General features: G+C 38.3%; 1 protein-coding gene across 1 annotated transcript in view; it reads left to right on the forward strand.

Moving 5' to 3' along the window:
- The window catches only part of LOC141939431 (pinopsin-like), an 88,251-nt gene that overhangs the window by 16,355 nt on the left and 52,846 nt on the right, over positions 1–19,050 (forward strand). Inside the window, exon 2 of the mRNA XM_074859135.1 lies at positions 10,109–10,434. Coding sequence (XP_074715236.1) covers positions 10,109–10,434 — 326 coding nt within the window. The remainder of the gene's footprint in view (positions 1–10,108; positions 10,435–19,050) is intronic.

The following is a 19,050-nucleotide window of genomic DNA, read 5'->3' on the forward strand; positions in this document are numbered from 1 at the left end:
GTAATTTCACTTCTTAGCTTGGTGCTATATCCCCTATGTAGAAAAACCCTGAGACCACATGCTACCTGTTACATCTGTGCAGATGCTCAGCATGAGGGAAGGTTCTGGGGATCTCCGCCCGTTTGGGAAGCAAAGGAGCAGTCTTGGCAAGAGATAGGAGTCCCGCAGGACAGCGTGGGCATGGACATGGAGATGCTGCAGTGAACCTGGCCACCCTGAGAGCATCCTCCTGCTACACCAGCACTGTACATCCATCTCTGCTTCCACATGCACACAAGCCCCGAAGACTTCTCGAGATGTTGCTGTACAGGAGCTCCATCTAGTGCTGACATTGTTTCTGATTCCCTAGGGCGGGTGGATAAATACACTGATGGATGCAGCCAATTTAGGAAGCTGAATTTGCAAGTGCTAGCCTGCTTTCCAGATTGCAGAGGGATCCTCCCTAACATATGGAAAGTGAGACTGAAATTAATATTCGGGTTTTTATATTGTGCTGGTATCAAGATACAAAAGGGAATTCTTTGCTATATTTATGCCACTAGAAGTAGTTGTTTGTTGTTTAGTTGGTTGATGGATAGACATATTAATATCATAGCAGAAAAGCATAGTACTACTCAGTGATGCACATTAAGTCACAAGATACAGCTAAGAAGCCCACCCTTAAAGCACAATGTATACACATTTAAAAATTCAGCAAGGGGGAAAGAAAGAAAAAAAATTAATTCTTTACTATTAAAAGGGATACATACTGTCTGTATTGAAGATATCACCAAACACAAAAGGAAGGGTATGTTGTACAAAGGAGGAAACAGAGAAATGACTGTTGAGAAAAGAGCAGGAAAGATTTACTGAACAGGATCGGTAACGCTTGCTGTCAGATTTGTCCCAGCAGGTTTGGACGCAACAGTGATTTTGCAGTGATTTCTTTCAAGCGCAGAGTTAAACTGTGACTCCCATTAGAGTTAAGCAGTCAGAAAACTCTTTAGGGAAAGGAATGATTGCTTGCTCTAACAGACTGAGGACTACAATCATCTAATCAAAAGAAAACAAATAATTACAGACATTTGATAAATAGCAATTGGTTCATTTATTTCTATTCCAGGTGAATTGTTGATATTTGAAGTAGCCTGTATTTTGAAAGTCGAGATTGCCAGCATTAAAAAACTGGTTGTAACTGCTAATGTGTAACAAATGATTGTGGGAAATATTTTTCTCAATTTCAAATCAGTAGAAGTGCTTTTAATGCCTTAAAAATCAGATGGAAATGGTGATCTGATCACTAACACATGGGAGCCTTCAACTAGAATAAAGGTCACCAAATGCGAGAATATTTGACTGCTTTGACTGTTTATTTTATGTTTTAATATATAAATACTTAATAGGCATATCCAAATACAACCAATAGTGTTTTGGAAACTGCTTCTGTCAGTTATTGAGGCATCCATGCACTCCTCTGCAGTTCATATCATTTATATTAACACTGAACTTATTAGGAGTTGTTATATTCACATTGTGACTTTGCTATATCATAAAAAGATTTTTTGTGACTTGTTTATTTGCTGAAGTGTAGATACTGATCTGTAAAGTTCAAGCAAGTCAGGCTAGCTGGTTGGTTGTCCACCAAAGCCAGTGCTCACTTTGAGTCTATTCACCTTAACTCTGGAAAATCTTCTAGGTTCAGTGGGCTTTCTTTCTAACTCTGGAAATGTTTGGGGTCTTCTGCCAAAATCTGTTGACAGCTGAATTGTGGCCCATAAAATATGTATTTCATTTTTGTTTGGGAGGGAAAAGGAAAAAGTGGATAATATTCTGGGGCCTAGTGAGGAAGGAACAGCAGCCACATATGGCTGCCACTCTCCAGACCTGTTTGCATCCTTTCTGAATATTCATTTGTGCTTCTTGTCTCAAAAAATGAAAAAGAAACCCCACCAAAACATCTTGATAAAAATGATTTTGTGAAATTCCATATTCACAATCTCTCACTTGTTTCTCTCTCAGATTTGCTTATTTGATACTACTTTCCCACTAGCACCAGCGGCTGTGGAAGTTAACTAACTTAACTGTGTTCTGTTAGTTTAGCTGAGTTTCATTCTGGGCTGCCTATCTGAGATTTTGCAGGCTGATCAGCATTCTCATTGCCACTTGTGGCAATTCTGGTATCACAGAAGAAGAGGAGATGTAACCTACAGAACCTCACTGGAGACTCTATATGAGAGAGGTTTTTCCCTATCTTGGCCACAGGAGTGAAGTGTGTGTTGTAAGACTCAGAGCTAGAAAGCAAAATGGAGTAAGTTTGGGTTTTTTAAACAATTAACAATTTTGTTCTTTCTTCCCCTGTGATGCTGTGCCTCAGTAGTTTTTGATTTTTTTACAAAAGTGCATGTGCTCTGAGAAGGTTAGAGGTCAGGTCAACAAATCATAGAAGTGCTCCCCTCTTTCTGCTCAGTGAGTCAGCTTTTGAAAATTTCTGCTTTTAGCATTATAATATTCTTACCTCCTCACCTGCAAGGAAGTCCCTGACAGCAGCAGCTACTGTGGTAGAAATTATTTTGTGGAAGAAATGTTTTGACTTTAAGGTAAGCAGAGCCCAGTAGTTTGGCATATTAGTATTAACTAGTACATAAAAGATGGAAACAAAGCTGATGATAGAATGGATTGCCCCATGTGCATTCTCATAACATCTCTGATGTTGTGGCAGGTGTTAGGTAAGGTACTTTGGCCCAGAGCTGACAAAATTTTGCCTGAAGATTAAGCTAAGAAAGAGAGCTTGTTGCTTTTTTTTTCCCCTCTTGCTGCTTCCAAACCTCTCTTGTGAATACTAGACCTACAAATTGTTTCATGCATAGTCCCTGAGGGATGATACTAGGATATGTTTTCAGAAAGGCTTCTAAGGAAATACAGAAGTGCAAATATGTAGAAAAGGTCATGTCTTTTAAGTTGCTTAAATTGTTTATGTTTCATTTCCATGTGTGGAGCGTTTTATTTCTGTAGAGAACTAATAGAAATACTCTCATGTAAATTCAGGAAAGGTAGTTCCCTTGAAAACAGCACTGAGTCACTGATCAAACTAGTTTTGTATAACTCAATAACATATTAATGTACTACCATTCAGTAGCACAACTTGGAATTAAACTTGAAACCTTAAAATTGAGGTAGTAAGAGCCTTCATTTGAAGAAGGGTGTTTCTTACTGTTGTTGTTCTGTGTTTACCTCTAAGTCCTTGGGCACGCATGATGAAAGATGTCAGCCAGAAGAAACAGCAGAAGAATCCCTCAGCACAGGATTCCCTGATAATCCCAATTTGGGGTGCATTTAGTCACAAAACTCTTTTCTTCCTTTTACATCTTATCTCCATCTCATAGTGCTACAGAGCATTTTAGCATATTCTCCAGCTAACGGAGGAGCAGATTTAGCAGCTAAAACCTGAGGGACTAGAGGGAAGGGAACATCGCTCTGTTAGAACACACAACATTTCTGAGGAACCTACCTGTTCCTCATGTTAGGTATTTACCAACACAACATTTCTAAGTGGAGACCAGAGCATGCTTCTTCCATCCCTGCAAATGTCCTTACAGCACTGTGCGCTTTCTTGCTTGCTGTCTCTCTGAATTCGCTGTTCACCATTGCACAGTGGCCTGGCTTCAAAAGGCCTTTTGCACCTCTAAAGATAACTTTTGGTGAGTCCCAGCCCACCAGCTGCTGGTTCATGCTCCTCTTCCACTTCCAGGTGCATGATGTCCTTACCAGGATATTAGGTTAAAGCTGCCTTATAGGAATAGATATTATGTATACACATGTATATGTATGGAGTCTTGTAAATGTATGAAACGATACTGTTTTCTCTTCCTTCAGCAACACGTTTAAGCAGCAGAGGCCGGAGTTGTTGTTGGTTATCCTCTGCTGCTGGCAGGTCTCTCTGGGGTTAGCATAGGGTCTGTAGGTGGCATGTGGGAACCCCAGCACTTACTATGCCCTTGATTTCCCCTCTGCATTTTGTATGTGGCTGGCAGAGGTCTGATGCACGCCCAGAGGTGCTCAGCTGTCTCTGTCATGCCTCGGGTCTCAGCAGCAACACAGCCAGGCAGACTCTGGTTCCCTGCCTCGTACCAGCCTTGCAGCTGGGTCTCGCCCTGGCTCAGTCTTGGCAGCTGGGTTTGGCCTGGCCATGGGCTGCAGTGGCGTCAGGAAGTGCAGGGACCTGCTGTGGAGTTACTGAGGTTACTATGGCTGATGTGTGAGGGGAAAGGGGTGTAAATGCTTGAAGAAACCATAAAAGAATGAGAACAGCCTGCGCAGGTAATGAAGAATGCTTCTCCCAGCAGTAAAACTAAGCACATGTTGGCTTGGGATGGCCTGAAGGACTGTGTACTAAGAGCAGAGCACAACAACTCATTGTCAGAGGACCCTGCACCCAACTGAGAGGAGCATGGCATCAAGGTACAGCACATCACACCTGCCATTTCCTTCTGTGGTAGCTCACCATGAAAGAGACTGTGCCTGTGCAGGTGAGTATGTTCCAGGCAGACTTACTTTCCCAACAAGAAAATGAAAATGGGGAGCTGCAGCCTTGCCTGAGACATACCAAAGTTCATGTGGGCAGGATTCATAAGCAATGGACTACTTCATAACAACAGTGGACTCCTAAAGTGTATGAAAGCTCTAACCAAAACCCATTTTTTTGCCAGGGAGGTACCCATAAACAAGAGGTTTGACAAATTTATAACCAGAGTCCCTTGTTCTCCCTCTTTCACAAAAGACATCCTGCACAGACCTCTTGAACGCAGACCTTTGTGCTTGTGGCTGTGAGAGTGTGAGAGGATGAAAGCTATGACAGAATGAGTATTGGTGGGTAATATCAACCTGCATGGAGGTTGGGTGTGATAAAATCATCTTGGCCTTTTGTGACATCTTGCATTTAGTTTTAATCCATTACTGTCTTGTTGAAGAAGGTGCTATTGCATTCCTCCAAGCTCAGGGGCTTCTTTTCATTGCCCCTGGTCCTTGATAACCAGAATACAGTGCAGAATATACATTACATCATGCAACTGTGATGCTCCAGGACTCTAAGCATGATGTAGGATAATGACCTTCAGGAGCTTTAAGAGGGCAAATATACATGTTAGTTGTCAAAACATTTACCCAGTGTAGACTGAATCTCTAAGATTCTCAGTTTTTTCATGACCTAGAGACCATCAGCAAGCTGCATCCCATTTGCAATTACTACATCGGTGAGCAGTGTAAACCAGCAAAAACTAATACGAAAATGTAACACTTTTAGTTGAGACTTGCAGGAACAAAACAGTGATTTGCTGTGTCCTTCGCTTAGAGCCATATGCTGTGCTGTTCTGCCAGGAAGAAATGTACAAATCTTTACATAAAAGTAAATAATAGATAATATGGCAAGATGTAGTCCTATAAATGGATGCCTGTCCTGGTTTATGACTTGAAATTGAATTTCTTGTGCTCACTGCAGCTAATTGCTCTGTAGAAAAGGCTCATGCCTCAGACCCAGCTTATCTCAAAGTCACTTATTTCCATGGTTAATTTCTGCATAATTTTTTGCAGAATTAATGCAATCTGCAGTGGATTTTTATGTTGTCTTTCAGTACTGTTCAGTGAGAATCTCAGTTTTGTTCCTGTATATGCATCAAATGTTGGGGGAACAAATTACATTTCTCACTGTGATTGACTCCTGTGGAGTTATTTGGCTAGGTACCAGCTTGAGGCCCTAAACATTTGTTGGAGGCAAATTCTGTTTAGATATAAAAGTCCTGAACTTCATTTTGTTGCAATTTTAGAAAACATTACTCATTTGAAATTAAGATATGCAGTCTACACAGACATAAATGTTACTGCAAAATAAGAATGAAATGTTGGCATAAGGCATTGTGATTAGCTTTAATTATAATTATTTTCTTCTTTTTATAACTTACATTATTTTTTTTAAATTTGTTTTCTGGTTCTTAAGACTATGGAGATTACATTCAAGTCTTTTTCTCAGACATAACTTAAAAATATTTAATTGCTTTTTGTTTTAAAGCCAAGATTCTTGCTAATTCCTATGACTGCAATAGATAGGGCATGAAATAGAGTACCAGATAACAGGCCACAATGGTTAAGTGCATGACATTAAGAAAACTCTGATATACAAAACCAAGAGGCACAATGAAAAGTGAGGAACTTTATTGTACGTTATCTAATTACAAGAAGGTCATGAAGGAAGACCAAGGAGACTACAGACCTGTTAGTCAAACCTCAGTACCTGGAAAAATTACAGAGAAGATCATACCGGATGCTACTGAAAAGCATGTAAAGGGCAAGGCAATCATCAGTTTTCTGCTGGAAGCTCATCCACTAACTCCTGCTCCCTGTTTTTCACTTCCACCTAGTGTCAAACTAGGTACTGATGCAAAACCTGGTTTTGCCTTTGTTATGAAATTGTGCTGTTTCAGTCCAACAAATTAGGCCTGTGTATCTGCTATAATTGACCATATGATAGTGGTACCTTCCTGGGATTCAGCTATTGAACTGATAAATGAGTGAGATGAAAAAAAAGTTACTATTTTAAATCAAAAAGCTGAGGATATTCCTAACAGAGACATTTGAGCTGTTAATCTACCATAATATCAGAATAGGGATATTTCTTGATGTGCACCCTATGCTGATTTTGTCTAGTCTTGGGTTCTGTGTTAAGGTGAAGGCCCTTTCATCAGCAAAGTTGAATGGAGCTCCAGTGTTGGGGCATAGAGGGTCCGGGCACATCTTGTGACTTTGTGTACAGTGCTCAAGGTCATACTAAGTATACTGAGAGAGGGTTGCTATGGCCTCTCTTGGTTTTTTCTTCCTCGCCTGGCTAATAGGTGTTTTCATTACTCGCAGCCAATTCAATGGAATGTATCTGTTGGAAAAACATTTAATTTTTTTTTAATGTCTCAGTTTCATCATTTTCTGTCTTTCAAAGCACCAGTTTTATTCTTTCAAAGTATTTGTAATTTTTCTAAATAGTTAGCCTGGTTTAGTGTATTTTAACCACATGAGCCACACTGAATTCTTTTAACTTTTAATATCTCTTATGAACTATTCCTTCCCCTTTTCCTCTTTTTCCCTTGTTGCTTGAAAGCATCTGAAGTCAATGCACAGTGATGTTAGTTTCAGTGATATTAAATAGTTCAGGTACAGCACAGACCTTAAAGTCTTACTGTGACAAAAAGAAAAAGATAAATATTGATTTTCTTTTTCCCGAACTTCTGTGGTTTGGGATTCCATATATCATAGTTCTTGTCCTCCAGAGAAAAATGTATCTTGTGTCATGTCAGTGGAACTCAATAATAAAAGGTGAGTAAAGATGAAATGGCCCCTGCCAAGGTGTGTAATTAAGAGTCTCCAATCTTCTTCTGTGTAGAGAAGAAAAATGATTTGCTATAATTTAAAGGAAACTTTTGTAGTTTTGTCTGATTGCTAATATTTGATTTATTTTTTACTGACATCGCCATGGTCCTAATTTAGTAACTGAGCATTAATTTTGTGCCAGTTAAAAGACAGGACTCTTCTCTGGCTCAAAGCAAACAATACTGCACTCATGGACAGTTATTTTCACATCCCATCCATAAAGCTGTCCATCATAAATACCAGCGGGAGAAAAGCTGATCATCTTTCTCATATTAGTCAGTAGGCAAAAATGTGAAGTGTAAACAAATGCTGTAAATTGTGACAATATAAACCATGAGAAGCTGCTGGGCGGTGGCAAAAGGACGAGCAGACAGATCTGGCAGCCAGACTGGACCTGAGAGCCCAATGGCTAAAGCAGACAGCCAGGAAGCAGAGCCCTGAGCTAGGGCAGTTTGAATACCCTGTTTGGGTTTTCTAGGCAACACTGCACTGACAAGACTGTAGGATATTCTCAACAAAAGTACGTCTCACTTGCCATCTTGTCAGAATACAAACATTGTTCCCTCCATTGCCATCAGAGGTACAGCAAGAATAATACAAACTTGCTGTAGAGCACTCAGCTGGGAGGGGAGAGATTTCTTGTTCCCAAGACTGTTTCTGTTAGTCCGTGATGGTCTAATCTGAAATGTATTAATGATCTATATCATCTTACTGAGGCCTAAGTTTCAAATATAAAAATCTGGATTTTTGCCATCTGTACCTACATGAGCTAAATGTTTTTGATAGCAAGAAGCTCTTTAGTCAAGCAGATAAAAGCACGGAAAAAAGCGATGCTATGAAAGTGAAGATAAATAAGTGTGGGCTGGAAGCAAGAAGAGAGTAGTAGATTCTTTGTTCTTGAGTCTGTAATTCAGAACCCACTATTTTTTTTCTATATTGAGATATGTGTTTAATGCAGGAATTATGGCCAAGGGCTTTCAAGAGCTGTGTTACATAGCAAATCAAGTTGGATGAGGGATGATCAGAAAGCCTCCACTGCCTCTAAAACAGTCTAGCCTTAAAATAGGTTTAAAGTTAAACTCTTAAACTGTATAATTCAGTTGAATTTAGTGGAGCTGTGTCATTTTACAGCTGTAAGTGTATCTACTTTTTAGGTCTGACTTCCCAGTAATATAAAGGAAATAATTTAGTAGGCTCTTGTAGCAAGAAAGATGTTTTCTTCATCAAAAGTTGTCTTCTCACACCCTTTTGCCTGCTCTTCCCCTGAGAAATAAGGCATCTGATTGCAACAAACAGTGCTTGCTTTCTCTCTGGGTCCTTTGCCATATCCAGCTCTGCACACAGTAACTACAAATTGTTGTTGGGATGGCAGGAATAGCTGTGCCTGCATCCAGCTAACTAGGAAATGAGTGACTGAGTTGTGGGGGAAAGAGAAGCAAAATGCTGTGCCTGGGGAGAGAATCTTGCTGTGCCCTGTGTGGGTATGTGTAGGGGTTTTGCCCTGGTATGGGATAGAGTAGTGCTATCCTCAGGGGAGTCTCTGACTTAGCTCCATCCCACACCTGTGAAGGAGCACTAGGAGAAACTCCTAGTTAAACTGGGGGGAAAAAAGGATTACAGCTGTGGATTCCCCTGAAGATCATCTTTTTTGTTAACAAATTTGCTGGAAGTAGGTACCACTCAAATCCGGAGAATTTTGACAGACTAGTTCTCAGTGCTGCTGTGTAGTTGGCTGTTACTACTGGCAAGGATCAAGAAAAAAAAATCCTGGAAAGACCTGGACTGACATAGGTCTATTCAGGTTTTTCATCTTACAGGACTAAAAGGAGGCCTGTAACCCATGGGAAAAGATAGAAATTTCTTCCAAGAAGTTCCTTTGGTCATAAATCCTGGAAAGTGGTATCCAGTGTTGTGTCACCAAGAAGTGTAAAGGAAGCTGCAAGTAGAACAAAACCATAGGAAATAACTAAAAACCCCACAGAGTCATGACTAAGAACCTGCCATGCAATCCATAAAGATTTGTGAAGGGGGTTAGGACCCTGAACCTTGAAAGAGAGAAATGTCCTACAAGCCAGATTTTTTTTTTTTTATCTTTCACTGGAGGATATAACTGGTCTCTGACACCTAGATCTCAGTATTAACCTAAATCACTTTTTGACTGATTATGTGACGTATACATAAATAAAGATAAGACCTGCCACATCACACTCATGCCAAGGCTTGTCTGGTGTTCCCATATACAAGTGGTCAGAACTGAAGATATATCTAGCTGATGGGGCAGAAGTGCAAAAAGTTCTGTCATTTTTGGGCTCCCAATCTTGAATATAAAGCCTTCTGCATGTATAAAAGTCAGTGAAATATTTGACAATGTTCGTGGATGTTAGAAGTTGAATCCTTCAACATTTTATTAGTTCTTGTAGAAAATGGATTTCCCCTGGGTAATACTAAAACAGCTAAATCTGAAAACCTGCCTAGAAGAGGAATAGCTCTCAACTATGAAAATCTTCCATTATAAGATAAATACAAGTTAAACAAAATTTGACATGATGGACAGAGCAGCTAGGTCCAGTGGGGTTTTAAGCGTAGAGAATAGTGGAAATAGTTTTCACTGTTGCTTCAAATATGTAATAGTGAGAAGAGCATCTTATTTCGTGGGGTTTAAAATGGATACTGCACAAAATAATGAAAGTAAACATTTAAATGGTTTGGTTCATTGCAGGCATTGTGTCCCTGATCTCCCTGGCTGTCCTGTCCTATGAACGCTACAGCACTCTCACCCTGTGCAACAAGCGCAGCGCTGACTACCGGAAGGCGTTGCTGGCAGTCAGTGGTTCATGGATTTATTCCCTGGTCTGGACTGTGCCACCTCTGATCGGTTGGAGCAGTTATGGGGTAGAAGGTGCGGGTACAAGCTGTTCAGTACGCTGGTCCTCGAAGTCAGCTGAGTCCACATCCTATATCATCTGTCTCTTTATATTCTGCTTGGCCATCCCTGTGATGGTCATGATGTACTGCTATGGCCGCCTCCTTTACGCTGTTAAACAGGTAAGCTGGTCTATGCTATTGATAGTGCGAACTGCTCTGAGTTATATGTTGCATTTCTCTTCTATCGAGTTTGGAAGCACTGATGATAGAGAGCAAAACAACAAAGCAGAACCAAGTGGAAAAGACCACAGAAAGCCTGAAGGAAGGGACAGGAGGTCTTCAGCAAGCTTTTTCATACTCCAGAGCTCCAAACAGTTAGAACAACCAGATAACATCCATATAGATACTGACTTTATGGTTTGTAAATATTATATTCTAGGAAAACCAGCATATCTGGGTGAAGGTCACATTTGTAATGAAGCCAACACACATGTTTACCTGTCTATAAATAAGACATCTGTGCAAAGATTTCTTCCTCATTTTTGATCATGACATTTTAATAATTTCTGCTTCTTAATCTGTGGAGACCTAACTCTACAGTAATGCAGTTCTATTGCAATTTGCAGAGTTATCACAGGGATCAGCTTCTCTTTGTAATTGTAGGCCACATTTAAAAGTTTCCTTAAGTAGTACTACCACCACTACTACTGTGACTGCTACTATGCCGACACTCCTCTGACTGGTTTAAGGGGTACTGCAGATACTACATAATGAATGTTTAAAAAGACTCTGCCAGAGGCTGTGATATTGTGAAGTTTGAATACTCTTGGGACAGTAACGAAATAGTTTAGCAATGAATAATGAGAAGAGAATGAGTGTATATGTGTTCTCTAAAATGTTTGGATGAATTAACTAAAGTTGTTAATGGGGGGGGGGGGGGAGAGCAGTATCCCTGAATAGGGGCTCTCATACAGAATTAAAGTGGATATAGTTTTCATTAGTCATAAGGAATTAAACTCCTGCCTTTTACATGATTTGTCAAGAATTTCAGAACACTTGAAGGCCAAATCGGAAATATTTTCTTGGTTGAGTGTGCCGGGGGGCCAGTAAAATCCCTTTGATTAATCACACATTAGTATTCCTCTTAATGCTGTGCAATAGTAATATGGGAAAAAATTCTCCTGATTGTAAACTTACAGTGAAGTTGCAGATCATATCTGATCCCTGGGCAGCAGTATACTTTACCATCACCTTAAAGAAAGGAGCAGGATCTTGGAACATGTGTTACTACTAATATGTAAAAGATACAACATTCTTAAGCTTTTGTCTCTTCTTTCCTTCAGCCCTCACTGTCATTCCTGACAACAGACATCACCCACAGCATACAAATACTTGTATGGATGAAGCTTCTGTAGCATGTGCTTTAGCTTCTAGTTCTAAATGTAGACTTATGTTGTTATAGTCACCTTTTTTTTAAATTCAGTTATATTAAAAATAGTAGTAGACCTGGGTCTACTGTTGTGGCAAACATGCTGAGGGAACAAAGTACCATAGCAAAGGTATGTGCAATCTATAGCCATTTTGTATTTAGTCATGAAGACTGAGTAGACTGGGTGGAAGACTAGGTTGATTGAAAAAATAGGAGAAGGAATAGCATTTTCCACAATCCTCTCTTGTCTGTCCTCCATGTGCTTTCAAGAGTGATCAGGAAGCCCCTGGGATGCTGAGGTTAGAGAGCCCTGAGAAGTTTTGTAAGTGGTGGAAGTGAAAAAGAATTGAAGCAGATCTTACATAACCTGTTGGAGGACAGGTCTTAGGGAACTAATGCTTGTGAAATGCAAAGGAAATCCAATGAGTTTGTTTCTCCTCTCTAAAGTTGTTATGACTCAGGGTCATAACAGCTGCTGAGCATTTGTGAAGTCTTGACTAGCTAAACCCTAAATTTTTACACAAAACATCTAATGCTTTCCTGGCGTTTGTAAAAGATTTCCTTTATAAGTTATATTTCAGCAAAAAGAATGCCAGTCAGAAAACTCATCAGTCCTTTCTGTGATGTATATACCTCCAGTACCATAATCCTGAAATTTTGCATTTCATAAATTTCCTGTGACATATATATAAATTTCCAAAGACTGTATCATGACACAGTCACTGAAATACAGACTTTTTTCCTTTGGTTTGAGGTCCTCTAATTATTCTGTAACAAACAGGGTAGATTATGAAATTCTAAAGCATGTCATGTTTCAAACTGGAGGAAGAGATGAGCAATATGCAAATAAAAGTATGGTAGTTCTTGCATAAAACTACAAAGAGTAGGTAGGGTAATACAAAAAAAAAAAGTTGAGAGGTTACTGCATCAATTGTAATGCTTTTACTTTCTGGTGTGGGCAAAAAATTCATTGTCTTGAAATATTCTGGCCTCATAGATTAAAGTCCTTCTATGACCCTCTCTGTAATATATTAGAAGAAATGTGGGAGTATTGCAGACATAAGTGCATTATCCCAGCTTCAGCTGCTTGGTAAATTTTCTAAAATATGCATTTCATATTTTTGTAAGACACATAGAAGATTTTATGTTAGAGCATTGTAGCATTAATGGTATTGAATCCTGAGATAAAGAGTGTAGAAGTTACACCGTTATTAATACTGAAATGTAAGTTAATTGAGGTGGGAGAAATATTTTAATAGATTTGGGACAGTTAATGCAAGAATTGGTGCAGTGCCTGCATTTTCTCTTTGCAGGGACAGTAATTATAGGTCTGTTTTTCTCTTTTTCTTCCCTAAATTTAGTCAGGTGCTGTACCATTCTGTTGTTCGAGGCATTAATAGATCCTATGAATTCATCTGCAATCTGTGCAATGGTAAAAGGCACGAGGGTTTCAGTAAGACAGGTTTTATGAAGAATCGTCTTTTCAAGGAATTACAAGTCAATAGCATTGCTGTATGAATAATGTTACCAGTAGATGCCATTAAACAGTATTGCAACATGACTGTACTATTATCTCAGAGCTTTTGCCGTTTATCAAGTGCGAAGACCCTTAGGAAGGGAATTGTTTAAGTTATTTTCTTTAAAGGTATGGGTTTTTTTCCAGAATGGCTTTATCTGGACAGTTGAGTTTGGTTCTGTGGATGGTCTTTGCTGTCATCCTTGTGCGACTCGCTTGGAGGAGGAAATACTAGCTCTGAATAGTGAGAGCATTTCAGAGATGCTGAACAAAATAATGCTCAAAATGAAGAGCTGATAAAAAACCTGTGACTTCAGAAGCCATTAGGGAACTTGGCAATGCATCAGATTTTAAGGCATAGAGAAACAGAAATATTTTATTAGACTTTTCTTCCCTCTGAGTCTGCATTTTCACTCATGCTGATCTTGTTTCCTGTTTTTATGAAACCTGTTTTTCTGTTCCTGCAGACGCAGAAATTCAGTTTCTTCTTTAAGTTTTCCTTTAGAGATGATGTGTCTGGTACCTGTAAGTAGAAAGGGGCAAAGGTTTCTCCCTCACAAAAATTATTTACATATATTTTATTCATGTACTTTATACAGAACAAGGGAAGGAAACTGAGAATGGTTTATTTCTTCTAGTGTAATTAGATATTTTTTTTTTTTCAGTTTTTGGCGCATGATGCTTCCCTATGACTCTACCATTGCATTCCCTCTGGAAAAATGTTCTTTATAAAGTCAGTGTCAGTTGTTTACACTTTGAAAAGCAGGCTCCCAAATGTGGAATTACAGAGATTAGCATTGTGATCACTGTAGCACAGAAGGCAAAATATGATTAAAATCCTCCACTGAGGGGCCCAGAGAACTCGTATGAACCAGCCTAATGAAAATCAGTAAAACTTTTAAGAGATCTCTTCAGTCTCCATTATCTCCCACTTGCACACAGAAATCCTGTTCAAGGACAAGAAGAGTCCCAGAACATTATTTCAGGAAAAGTTTTCAGATTGATTTTGTGGAGACTCTCACCTTGGCTCATCTTATTGCCAATCTTCTTTCTTCGAAAGCTGTGCCTGAACAAAGCTCAGCAGCTCTTTATGGAATGTAGCTAGGACACGGAAAACAATAAAAAGGATTGTAAGCAGAGCACGAAGACTTAAACACATAGTGTAATACACCTCTGACCATGTAATTCTTCCTCAGTGCAACAGACTGTGTGTGAAAGTGGGCAAAGGGCCAATGGTTACAGTGGCTCATGGGGTTCTGGAGTAGATGGATTTGTGACCTGGCCTGATAGTACTACCGTGTTAATTTTTAATGTTTTACTTGAGAACAGCAAGGAAAAAGTAGAGATGGAAAACATTCATTACATTCTTTCACATCATTACCTCTGTTCTACTTTGACTTGTTTTTTGACCAAAAAAAAGCCAAGAAAAAATATTCAATTAATATTTTAAGACTAGCCCATATGAGATAGAAGCTGGCCTTACCAGTATGCCTTGTCCTCCACCCTGTAGTGCACCTGTTAATGCTTAATTCCTCATAAACTGCAGTTTAACTAGTGACCAAAATGTGGGTTCAGGTAGTGGAATTACCTGACTGTTTCCCTTTACAGCAACTTTTGTTATTTCTTTTGAAAAGTGTGACATGATTTCTGACTTCCATGTGTCATAGGAGAACCAGATAACCCTTTTTTATTCCATCCCTTGAACCTTTCTGAGTCTTGTCACCTTGTAGGGGAATGGGGACAGTCAGGGATATGCTGCAGAGAGCTGCCTGATCGTCTCTTTTACTCCTCTTCCAGACTTCAAATTAGCAAATTTAGTGGAGAAAAAGTGCTTCTGTCTCTTATTTAAGAAGTAATGCCCCAGAGTGAAATTGTGACTCGATTATAAACCTGAAGAAACTAATTTTGAATTCTGTGTGGTGAGATTTCAACTCCAGCATATTTTTTAAAACATTGGAAGTAGTGGTTTTGAAATCTCCTGTGACCACAAAGAAAGTCTGAGATGTAAATTTTTATGACTTCTGATTCCTTAATCCTGCTTTATGTCTGTACTGTTTGAAACAGCTAAAAATATCTGTAAAAGAATTATTGCATCATTGTTCATTAAAGTAGTCAGGAAAGGATTATAAAGTAGAAGGATCACTCCTGTGACTTTCCAGTTCTCCAGATCATTTGGAAATGATTGTTTGTAGGAAGACAACACATTAAAGCAGAATGCTCAATTATTTAAACTGAGAAGAAATTATCTTCACATAATACAATGAGTAGAATGGAAAAGTAATAATTGTTCCATCATTCCTTCATATGCTTCATATGTCTATTTACAGAGAAACTTAATTTTCTGAAAATTTCATCTTTGATGATACTGAAGTTATGACTTATGATGAGAAAACTGATAAAGCAATTATTACCATTAACTATCTTATAAAAGCCCTAAATAAAATCAGGTTTATAGCCATAGGCTTTGTTTAGAAGCAAAGCTCAAAATATTTCTAGTTATTTAATGAAACAAAGAAGTCCTAAGAAATGTAATTCAGGTGAAGATGATGCAGACACCTTTGGTTCCTGTATCTCATCTCTTTCAAATGTGATTAAGTACATTTGGGATTTGACTTAATTTCACATATGTTTGACCCTAAGGCCATCTATGCTCACACAGTCAGCTATACTCATTGGACAACCATACCTTGTTATTTTTTTTTTTTGTTCATAAAATTTTATTTCTTGTTCATAAATTTTATTTCTTCCCATTGGGTTTTCACATATACCTTCTCTCCTAGCTTCTGGTGGTATAGAGGAAGAATGATAAATAACTTTGCCTTTTCTTTTTAAACCTTGCTGTAAAGATATAGTAATTACATATAATTCACGAGCAAAAAGAGATTCAATTTGCATATGAATGGATAGATGTTTTCTGTCACATCATCATGAGGATATGGGAACTTAATTGAAATATGTCTCAGGCTGAGAACTGGAATAAATCTTAGAAAACTGATGAAAGGGGTCTGCTGGATTATCAACTGTTACAAAGTAATGTGATCATATAGCTTATAACCAGCACTGTGAAAAAAACCATCAAAATCAGTATTTCCAAGTTTTCTGTACAGCCTTCAACTGGCACACAGGAGTCAATATTCAACATCTCTTTACTGGAGAGTTGTTTGACCTTTGCCGAATTCTGCATGTGCAAGCCACTGCACAGCTAAAACACAAAGCTGGTAACAGGCCATTTTTTGGATTCTGTGATAACACCACTCAGGACATGTGGTTTTACTGTTTGATTTGGGATTTTTGGTACAAGAATGGGTTTTAAATCATGAGAGCAATTGGCATTTCTATATGTTTTCGAATTTCTAGATTGTTTCTCAAGTAGAAAAGCAAAGCAGCTGACATTTTTGTTGTTTCAAAGAACACTAATCCATTGAGCTGCATTTAGTATGTATCAGTGATCAGTTCTTTGAAGATCTGGTTATTCTCAAGTCTTCTTTAAGGCTTCTGTCATGATGAAATTTCTCAGAATCCTGTAGGTGAGGTGATGTCTGGGACAGCTATTTTGAAAATTATTAATAAAAAAGTAATGGAATCCTTGGGAAAAAAAGGCAATAAATAATTGCTCTTGCCATTTTGTGAGAAATTAATTAATTCTGATGAATATATAATTTGTTTAAAATCAGGTCACAATCTGTAAATGGGCTTACATAAGTATAAACTTAGCATTTCAACTCTGTTTAACATTTTTCTGATCATTTCTGTAACCACTCTTGTCTTTCACAGACCATGAGTCCCATTGCTTCCTTTTCTCCTTCACTGTAATGCTGGCTTTTGTATACATAGATCTCCTTCTTCCTTTTTTCAGTGAAAAGGTTTCCATAAATTTTTTCCTTTGATGGTTTGAAAATGCTGTGAATGTACAGAGGTTTTCCAGTGCATTGTAAAGATAATGCTGCTATTCCTACTCTACAGGAAGAAAGCATGTAGTATTGAGATCTGTGAGAATTTAAAACATTTTCAGCATCTGTGTAGTCTAATTTTTTTGTCTACATTCCCTATGTAGTGAATAGAGAAAGAAAGTCACATCCAAGGAGGTTTTTCCCAAAGTAGACAACTTTTGTCAGCTGCAGACATGGAAGTCCCACTAAAAGAAGTAAGTTACTGTATTACACCAAAACAAGGAAACACTTTAATCTTGAAAAGAGGATACAGTGTATCCATCATTTCTTTTTAAAAAAATAGTTTTCAAAAAACCCCCTGTTTTCAATTATTTTCAAAAAAATGATAGTTAAATGATTATGCCATTATGTCATTGTTATTTAATGCCAGGTCATAATATAAAATACAAGCACAACATCTGTAGCATTTTGACACTGATTTTTGGCATTCATTTCATGAAGACTTTAAAAATATTTGTTTTCACTTTCATCAGCAATTCTCAGATGTCAGCATTTCACATTTAAAGCAGTTCTATCGTTACATTTCTGTTCAATAATATTATAATGAAGCAAGCACTGATTATTCCTGTTAGCTGATTGGTTTGGGGTTGGTTTTTTTTGAATGGGAAGCCTGTTGGAATAAAAAGTTGCTTTCATTAGCTCAGAGGAAGATTTATGAGCATGCTTAATTTTTAAAGAGCTAACTTATTGTTGTACTCTTTCATAACTATTAGGGTTTGCCCAGGAGGTGAAAAGATTGTTATGTAGCTATCATGAAGACAATATAAATATAGCATTGATTTTTGGGGTTCACTGCTTTGAACTGTAAAAAGATTTCAGTTTTGTGCACTACATTAATACCAGTTTTTATTGAAGGAGTCTGTCCCAAGGGCACTAAATCCAGTGTTTTCTGTAACAGTGGAGAAAAATGTGAAACCCTGAGAAATGAAGGAGATAATAGCTAACATTTTTTCTTTGTGTATAGCTGCAAGGCTTGTCATTTCAGCATCTCAGCTTTTAGGATAGTAAAGGTGTGGTGAGTCAATCCAATGTAAAATACATTTCAAAGCGTTTAGAGACTTCAGATGCCATCAGGTCTTGCACAGACCCATGTCTAGCTTATGGGTGATGGGTATGTTCACTCAGGGTTGTTCTCTGTATTTCTAATTAAAAAGTGTTGACCGACTGTTGAAGCACATACAACCAGATTAGTCTTCATTTTTTTAAGGTCTGAGCATCCTGGAAGGGAAACAGGCATGAGAAAATATTATGATCTTCTTTCCCCTGTGCTTACATAAGCATAAATCATTAGTTAATTGTTTGCATTTTGCAGAGAAGCAGTAATACAACATTGGCATAAATCAGGCACTGTACAAATTCATTGTAAATCAAGTTAATGGCTGGACAGAAAATAGGATTTCATTGGGTATGCCATTTTTCATTCTTTAGATAAACTAGGGAGGAAATAAGGCTGTCACAATCTTTAATAACAAGCTAATAGAAATTTAAGATCTGATCCTTTAATCTCTGGATGCATTATGTCCATAAAATATAGGCTGTGGTCTCACAAGTCTTCCAGTTTACAGCAAATGGTGTACATCAATACTGAGCACTCACGATGGGTGAATTCAGGGGGTGGTTTAGTAAAGAATTTTTCTGATAAGTAAAAGCATAAGATTTTTTGTTTGCTTACCAGTTATAATACTGGAAAGGTTAAATATACAGAAGGGTGTTCTGCAGGATAAAGAATGTGTTTTTGTGTACTTACATTTCAGCACCGAGAGCTGAGCCATGCTTACTTTCCTGTAGTTTGACTCCACTTAAGTGACCAACTTGTGACCTCAGACAGATTCTCTGGCAGAAAGCTTGGGGCAAAATAAATTGTCCTACACGTAGCACTGTGGAATTGTCCCCAGAGAAAC

This window comes from Strix uralensis, chromosome 2 (assembly GCF_047716275.1).
Source record: "Strix uralensis isolate ZFMK-TIS-50842 chromosome 2, bStrUra1, whole genome shotgun sequence".
In the NCBI taxonomy this organism is placed as follows: domain Eukaryota; kingdom Metazoa; phylum Chordata; class Aves; order Strigiformes; family Strigidae; genus Strix; species Strix uralensis.